The 8,327-nt window shown below is 49.9% G+C and overlaps 4 protein-coding genes and 1 non-coding gene across 5 annotated transcripts; 3 read left to right on the top strand and 2 right to left on the bottom strand.

Annotated features, from left to right (window-relative positions):
- Nucleotides 1–332: 332 nt before the first annotated feature.
- Nucleotides 333–406, top strand: tRNA-Val (AAC). Its single transcript has one exon. It is a non-coding gene; the product is annotated as a tRNA-Val (tRNA).
- A 1,440-nt stretch (nucleotides 407–1,846) lies between these two features.
- Nucleotides 1,847–2,884, top strand: An12g04390 (uncharacterized protein; the record flags this gene model as incomplete). The annotated part of the gene is made up of 1 exon (XM_001395473.1): nucleotides 1,847–2,884. One exon carries the CDS (start codon nucleotides 1,847–1,849, stop codon nucleotides 2,882–2,884), a length of 1,038 nt encoding a protein of 345 aa, XP_001395510.1.
- Nucleotides 2,885–3,355: 471 nt separating this feature from the next.
- On the top strand, nucleotides 3,356–4,054 carry An12g04380 (uncharacterized protein; the record flags this gene model as incomplete). The annotated part of the gene is made up of 1 exon (XM_001395472.1): nucleotides 3,356–4,054. One exon carries the CDS (start codon nucleotides 3,356–3,358, stop codon nucleotides 4,052–4,054), a length of 699 nt encoding a protein of 232 aa, XP_001395509.1.
- Nucleotides 4,055–4,545: 491 nt separating this feature from the next.
- An12g04370 (uncharacterized protein) lies at nucleotides 4,546–6,237 on the bottom strand (the record flags this gene model as incomplete). The annotated part of the gene is made up of 5 exons (XM_059750847.1): nucleotides 4,546–4,759; nucleotides 4,808–5,145; nucleotides 5,201–5,529; nucleotides 5,591–5,909; nucleotides 6,001–6,237. 5 exons carry the CDS (start codon nucleotides 6,235–6,237, stop codon nucleotides 4,546–4,548), a joined length of 1,437 nt encoding a protein of 478 aa, XP_059604444.1.
- A 677-nt stretch (nucleotides 6,238–6,914) lies between these two features.
- Nucleotides 6,915–8,205, bottom strand: An12g04360 (uncharacterized protein; the record flags this gene model as incomplete). Its single annotated transcript, XM_059750846.1, has 4 exons — nucleotides 6,915–7,549; nucleotides 7,627–7,920; nucleotides 7,951–8,119; nucleotides 8,149–8,205. 4 exons carry the CDS (start codon nucleotides 8,203–8,205, stop codon nucleotides 6,915–6,917), a joined length of 1,155 nt encoding a protein of 384 aa, XP_059604443.1.
- Between the last annotated feature and the right edge of the window lie 122 nt (nucleotides 8,206–8,327).

Here is an 8,327-nt window from a genome sequence, read left to right as displayed (position 1 = left end):
CCTTTTTGTTACCCTCATCGCGCGTGTCCTCGGATCCGTGAGACTATTTCATATTATTTTAGCAGTTGACCGGTACGCCACACAACGAAATCCATACCTCTAACGTCTTTTGACATAGGCCACACTGGCAATGAGATACTGCTGTATAGAAAACTAAAAGGTGCATGTTATTCACCCAAGGTTGAAAATACCACTTCCAAACAGCCGGAAGCTCCGCCAAACATCCTGACTAAGTAATCATCCTTGAATCGATTACTTCTCGATGAGCAAATTTTGCTCAAAAGATTACATAGGCTTCTATAGCAAAAATTAAAGCACTTTCTCAACAAGTTGGCCGGATGGTGTAGTTGGTTATCACGTATCGTTAACACCGATAAGGTCCTGGGATCGAGCCCCAGTCTGGTCATCTTTTTGCTCATGTTCCTTTTTTGCCCCACATACGGGTTTCCATACTGTGAAGCATACAGTATCCACACTCACCAAAACAAGTCTACAAGACCACCCAACTAGCGACAGTAACACTCAGGAGACCTCCCCGAGCGGCTCATATAACTGTGCGGTGGCCCAGATCACTGTAATCTTGGCCCGAAAGCTACTGGCGCATGATGCCCTATATGCCCCTGCCTCGGGCTTGCAGATGATAACACTCTACAGGCCTCACCCTGTTCATGTGATGTAGTTTACTCTGGGCGGGGAGGGCCTGGAAAGCTGGTGATCCGTTTTTCCACGTCTAAGAAGTCATTTCAAAGCTAGTTTGATTTTTGGTAGTTACCTGAGATGAACTGAGCTACCCTAAGATGATTCTGTCCATCTACCACGCGGTGCGAGGATGTTCAGGTAGTAGCCACCGAGGAAGAGTCGCGGCAAGATTCAGTTCAAAACAAATAGCAGGGTTCTGGTTGCGAGAATACTTGGAAAGTGGACATAATTTAATGCGTTTCGGTTATGCTTTTCTCGCCATTCACGAAGTCAGTGCCGAGGAGTTGTTCAGTTGCTCCGTCATTTTTGATTTTTCCTTCTCTTGTACTAAAGTGACACGCATTCAATGTTTCATCTGTCGACCCTGCATACTGATAGATCTGGTGGGCGCAGCTACCCGTCTTGCCAATCTATCATTCTGGTCTGTTTGCTTGCTGCCCGCGTACTCAACTATTTTCTGCCCTTTTAGCTATTATGAACGGCCAAAGCATACACCAGACAAATTCATTTACATATCTTAACCATTGGCCCTGTATTCGAAAAAGGCAGTCAGAACCCGCAGCTGTCCTAAAACGTTGATGCCAATGGTGACGAGAGGTGTTAAAAAAGAGCTTTCGTGTCTTCGTCCCTCCGTCACAGTCGGTACTGAGATTATGTGGGTATAATTCTATTGATCAGATAATCAGTTCCTATTGCCGGCAAAGGCAAAGTTTTCGGTGGCGTCTACCTGTTATTCGACGTTCGGAGCAACAAACTATCCGTTACCAGGTACTCCCCCCAACGCCCCGTGGTTAACAATCTCCACTTTGTAGATTTTCGTCAACTCCCCAGGTATGTACCCAACACCCAACACCCATGAAACTTGCCCGACGGCGAGGTGTTTTAATTTCTCCAACGCATAAATGCCTCCGCGTTAGAATGTGGATATCTCCTTAACTTATCTCGCTTTGTTATGGTCCCCTAAAGCCAGCACAATAGAAACAGATCTGTAGTATATAAATACAAGCTACTGACCAGCAAAATGCACTCGGTCGTTGTCTCGAAATCTCCCCAGCTATTTGATATCAGCTCGTGAGCGAACCCTCTCTCTCAAGAACCGAGATCTACCCTTCTCTTTTCTAAAGTCCTACATCTACAACCGACGACAATGTCTCTTAACAGAGCCCTAATCTTCAAAAAGGTCCCTACTGGTTCCCTCCCAGTCCCAGGAGAAGACCTTGCCACCGAGCCAGTCACCCAGTGCAACCTCAACAGCGCCCCGGCAAATGGCATCCTGGTGCAGTCCCTCTACGCAAGTTTCGACCCCTACATGCGAGGCCGCATGCGCGGCGCCGAACGAAAATCATATGTACCAGCATACAAGCTCGGCACGCCCGTTGACACCTTCGCCATCGGCAAGGTTCTCAAGACTAACAACCCAGCCTACCAAGAGGGCCAGCTTGTTATCGGAGAACTACCTATCCAGGAATACGTTGCCGTCGAGGAGACATCCATCAGCCGCGTGCGGCCCCTGGAGAATCCCCTCGGGTTAGAAGACGTGCGCGTGTTCCTAGGCCCGCTAGGAATGCCCGGACTTACGGCCTACTCGTCACTGTACAAGATCGGGAAGCCTAAGCGCGGCGAGACGATATTCGTCTCTGCGGCAAGTGGAGCCGTGGGACAACTTGTAGGACAGCTGGCCAAGCGCGAAGGCCTCCGAGTGATCGGGAGTGTTGGGTCCGATGAAAAGCTCGCGTATATCCTGAACGAGCTGGGCTTTGACGCAGGGTTCAACTACAAACGCGAGAAGCCCCGCGAGGCGTTGGCACGGCTGGCGCCAGAAGGCATCAATATCTACTATGACAATGTGGGCGGCGGCCATCTTGAGGCGGCGCTTGATGCCTTGAATGATTTTGGACGCGTGGTGGCGTGTGGGATGATTTCGGACGTCAGTGGGGAGCCGTACCCGGTTAAGAATATTCATGCCGTGATCACGAAGCGCTTGTACATGCAGGGCTTTATTGTGGCGGATGCTGAGTTCGGTCCTGCTTATTTCATGGAGCATCAGGCGAATGTGCAGAGATGGATCAAGGACGGCTCGATCAAGTGTCTCTTCCATGAAACTGTTGGGGTTGAGAACGCTGCGGAGGGGCTGGTTGGGATCTTCGAGGGGAAGAACAAGGGGAAGGCCTTGTTGAAGTTTTGAATAAAGGGACCCATATGATAGATATGGAGTTCTGTCTGGGGTTCTGTAGGTAGTAACCACACAAATTCTGATATGAAATAGAATTAAAAAATCACTCTACAGTCAATGGCCCACGCTTTACTTAGTTACTGAAGTGGCTTGGTTCAGTCGACCATTTCTGGATCCCGTGAAGTCCCAGAGCTCCCCTCGGAACAAACTCGTCCAGCAAAAGACGAGCCAACTATCTGAAGTGGAGACGTGAAGAAGTAGGATCCGCCGGTCGGGGAGTTATTCCCCCGACTTGGGCCCATAAAACAAGGTTTATGTGTTCCGTCGATCCAAACCAAAGGATGTCATGGTGTCATGAATATACTGTATATCCCTTCGAACCTTCACACCCCTAGTCTTGAATATAAAAGGATCTGTTTCAGTCTCCAACGACCTCACCTCCGTAAACACAGTTCCTACACACAGTTTCCTACATAATAAGGAATGTCAAGACCCAAGCGTATCTTACACGTCGTCACCAACGTCGGGCACTACGACGATCCATCCCACCCGACAGGTCTATGGTTGACTGAGCTCACACACGCATGGGATGTCTTCGAGGCGAGCGGATATACACAAACCATCGTCAGCCCAGCGGGCGGCCACTGCCCCCTTGAGCCTCGGTCTCTGAAGTTTCCTAATGTCGACAGGACGGCGAAAGCGTGGCAAGCGGACGTGGAACGGATGGCGTTGCTCCAGAACACATTCAGCCCCGAGCAAATCAAGTCGGCCGAATTCGACGCGATCTACTTCACGGGGGGCCACGGGGTGATGTACGATTTCAAAGACAGCGAAGGCCTACAGCGCATCACGCGGGAGATTTTCGAGCGCGGCGGGGTCGTGGCCTCGGTGTGCCATGGATGCTGCGGCCTGTTGAACACCACGCTTTCTGACGGGTCGTACTTGGTGGCTGGGCGCAAGTTGACGGGGTTTTCGTGGAGGGAGGAATTGCTGGCGCGCGTGAATAAGCTGGTGCCCTACAATGTGGAGGAAGAGCTGAAGAAGCGCGGTGCCCGCTATATGAAGGCGACACTGCCATTTACCTCCTATGCTGTGAACGACGGTAACTTGGTGACGGGGCAGAACCCTGGGTCGGCGAAGGAGACTGCGAAAAAGGTAGTTAAGGTTCTAAGTGGGTCGTGACTAGCAGGCGTAATGTATCTCGGTGGTGGAAAACCCACACAACTGGGACTGAAACAATCCTAATATAATAATCAATTTTCAAATTCTATACTGAAAATTACAAAAGTCTCAACACAGACAACAGTCCGTCCTCCACTCTAATGTCTGGACAGCATATCAGATGCACATCCATGAATAAATGAGAGTATCTTGTTGCCAAACTCCAGGCTCCTGGGGACAGCAGCCAAAAGCATCTCATTGTAGGCCAAGGAGACGCCCAACCCAAGCATAAACGGCAAGCTTAGCCAATATTTGCTGGTCCCAGACTTTGCGCCACCTGGCCGTGTCTAGAAAAGCATTAATTTGTGGTCCTTAGCACCTGTAAATATTGAGACGTACAACGTACCTTCTTAATCCAATGGGACTTGATTGGAAATAAACTCCTGTACCAGAAATAGGCTTGTGTCCAAGGGTAAGCCATCGCATTCCAATTCTTCTCATTTATATACCACTTAACGCAGAGTTAGATATACTGTAAATCCCGTGAACACACGATGATGGAAGAGAAAGCAACTTACTGATTGACAACCAGCATTCCAAACTCGCTTTTGTAAGGCACCTTGCACCGCCTTGGAATACTCGTCTTCCGCAGTCGGAGAAAGCTCGACGGCGTCTGCTCGTTTATCGAAGACTGGCTTAAGGACACGGAGTGCGTAGTTGACGGAGCTTCAGAATGGTTAGTTGGGAATCAAGTCCGCGAATCAGTGCGCTTACTTTTCTGCAGCCATCAATGCCGAAGTATGGCCAGTCCCTGCGTTGGGCCCGAAGAGCATGAAGAAGTTTGGGAAGCCACTCATGGCAGAGCTGTTATAAGCTTCGGGCCCATCATATCTCTTCCAGTGGTCATTCAGGCTTCCATCGCGGCCCACGATGTCCATGAAGGGCGTGAATTGGTTTGTTTCGAAACCCGTTGCTAAGACAATGACGTCGGCAGGAATGACTCCGTCGGAAGTTCGCACGCCTTCTGGAACGATCTCAAGAATCTTGGCCGTTGTGAGATCAAGATTGGCACTGTGAAGGGATTCGAGATATCCGTCATTGAAAATCCGTCGCTAATAAAATCCGTGTCAGTGTCTAGGTCTTGCAGCTTCACCGAATCTAACGCACCTTGCATCCCACCTCGAAGTCCGGAATCAGGATATCGTGGTACTTGGCTGGCGCGGTATCTCTCATATATTTTTCGACCTCCCTTCTGCGCTTCTGCCGCAGCCTTGCGGCACGAGCTGTCATTGGGAACAGGCGAAAGCCATTCTCAGCCAGCAGGAAAATATGCAATCGATGGAGCTTCATTGCGAAAGGAACGTACTGGAAGATCCACTGCAAAGCCTTGGGGTAGGTGAAATTTGTCGCAGGGAAGATCCAGTGTTGGGATCGAATAATCTGCGTCACATGCTTCGTCTGCTTGACAAGAGCAGGTACAATCTGCGCTGCGGTGCCTACATCGACGTAAGGAAAATAAGAGGAGACCCCCAGTAAAGCAGTTTTAGTGCAGCTCACATCCATTTCCAATAACCACGACCCTCTTGCCCTTTAGACTGACGCTGTGGTCCCATTGCGCCGAATGGAACATGGCACCTTCGAATGATGAAGAACCAGGGAAATTGCACGATCGCGGCTGCGCAAAGTGACCTGTAGCGGAAAAAAGGACCTGGCATTCGTGTGCCCATTCTGCCCCAGTATCGACGTTGCGCAGCAACAGAAGCCATCGCGATGCATCTTCACGCCATATACACTGTTTGACCTCTGTGCAGAAATTCATTTTCTGTCTCAGTCCATAATCGGCAACAACGCCATCCTGATATGACTTGATCTCTTTCTGCGAGGGCATCAGCTTGCTCCAGCGAGCGTTAGGCGCAAATGAGAAGCTGTATAAGGCACTAGGCACATCGCATGCACAACCTACGAACCATCAGTGTCGTCACGGCGGAAGCGGGTTGAGAAATAATCATTCTCGTACCGGGGTAGGTATTGATATGCCACGTTCCACCACAGTCGGCCTGGCGCTCGAAGTATTGGATGTCCTCTAAGCCATACCATCTTTTCAGCGTGGCTCCCAGCGCAATGCCACTTGCTCCGGCCCCAATGCAAGCGACTTGGCTGTAAGAGGGGAGAGAGCTAGCGTGGATAGGACTTGCGTCTGGCATATTTGGGTAACCATCCGATCTGGTGATTGAAGATGCTTGTATTGAGTCCCATTGTTATATATTATCCAATCGCAAGCGTTTCGGGAGCCCAGAAGGGTAGAAAGTTGCCTCGGCAGTAGGGTTATACTTTCCAGTGATGATTATGTCTGGCTGCTTCGGACGAATATCGAACCGAACATACCTAACGGGAGCAAGATTATCCCGCCGCCCGGCTGGACCATCGATCGAATAATCCGCATAATTCGCATTATCATCGAGGACCGAGAACAATTTGCCTTCAGGGGCTGATGATCTAAAAGCCCAAATCGTCTGAGATTTGCCACATCCTGTATATCAAGCGGTAATTGTATGCATGTAGCTGCAATTACAGTTATAATGCCCTACCACGTGCATTTCTACATATCTTGGGTGCACATCATCCTACCTGACCGTAATGACAGTAATTTAAATATTGTTGGAGCTCGGTTGTATGGCTGCGGCACTAGGTTGCATGTAGCCAAGTGCATCAGATAACCCACACTGGGCGACTGCATATCTGAGCCCACTGCAGGACTCGTAGATGGAGAATACGAAGCGTTTCTGACCGATTTTCTAGTCCACCTAGCAGGCAGTGCCTGTCAAATATTGACTATGAAATACTCTGTACCAGCACCTTTCGCTTACCGATGTCCATAGTTTCAAGAAGGAGCCTTGGAAGCCTTCAGAAAAATCTCCTCCGTATGCTTCCACACCATATCACCAACACCCTTTTTCCGATACTCCTCGAGGAGCCTTCGATTGCCCACCTCAGACCCGTCCCAGTTCAATATTATAGCACCCCCTTTGCCATCTCCAGTGGTACTCTTCGCAGACGCAGAGAGCTCTCTACTCGTTGCCGCAAAAAGACTCCGCTCGCCGCTCTCCTTCTCCGACACCATCCACGGCCGACCTAGAAACATTACGGCCTTGACAATGCAGCCTACGAATCGGCCCGATTCGCGAGAGATCCCCGAATTCACAATCCCAGGATACGTGTGGATAAATGTCGTTGACGGATACCGCGACGCAAACTCTTCGATCATTAAGGATGTCATGGTTGTTGCGTGGACATCGCAATTCTCGACCCCGTAGTGATTCTGCAGGTCGAGATCGTCAAGATATAGCTCAGTTTCATGGCCACCGCCTAGGACGGATATAACCCGGGAGAGGTTACGACTACCCTCAGAACAAGGGACACAGCTGGCGCGGGTCAACTGCGGCATTAGGTTGTGGATGAAGCGCATGCGAGCGTAGTAATGGAGACTGAGCTTTTTGTCGAGGCCTTCCGCGGTGTCTGTATGTATGGCGAATTAGATTAGATTATGAAGGTAACTATTTAAGGTCTAGGGACGACTCGACTCTCAGACGCACCTTCTCTACTACGGTTGAGCGTAAAAATACCGCAGCTGAGGAATAACACGTTGACATGGTTGACCTGGCTTCGAATTACGGCATATGTCGAGTCCACCTCCTTCAATAGCGATACGTCCGCTTTGAGAAATCTAATCTGGGAGCTCGGATTCAGCGACTTCAAGTCGTCAATGATCTCTGTTGCGCGAATCTCGTTGCGGCCAACTAGATAGACCGTCGGAGATAGAGTATGGCGGACGAATTCACGCGCAGCGTAGAGTCCAATTCCACTCGTACCACCGACTGGAACATCAGCTACAGCGTCTCAAGAGGGGTTGAACGCACCAAATACAGCAACGAGTCCCGTGCCGAGATCTTCTAAATTGCTGTTGTGAGCGCGGACAGCTTCAAGGGATACCATATTCTCTGGACTCTCGGTGTTTGGTGTATGAGATACTACAGGTTGACTGATATTCACCAGTCCGGCCACGGTGATAGCTTCATGTGAAGTAGGCTTGGTTAAAGCATTGCAAGAAGACTTACAGTTCTGAAGTGGCATTGCATTACTGATGAATTTAGTTCCGGCTTGACAAGCCCCATGGATACCGGTAGTGGGTCTGTGGGCGGAGAGATTGTTCGCCCGACTGCTCTTCACCCCTAAGTAGGTGGACCAACTAGTTCTATTGCAATCACCTGCATTCCTCGGATCTCTATCTCGGTAC

Source organism: Aspergillus niger (genome assembly GCF_000002855.4).
Source record: "Aspergillus niger supercontig An12".
Lineage (NCBI taxonomy): Eukaryota > Fungi > Ascomycota > Eurotiomycetes > Eurotiales > Aspergillaceae > Aspergillus > Aspergillus niger.
The sequence above is the reverse complement of the archived record's forward strand: the minus strand, read 5'-3'. Positions and strand labels throughout refer to the sequence as shown.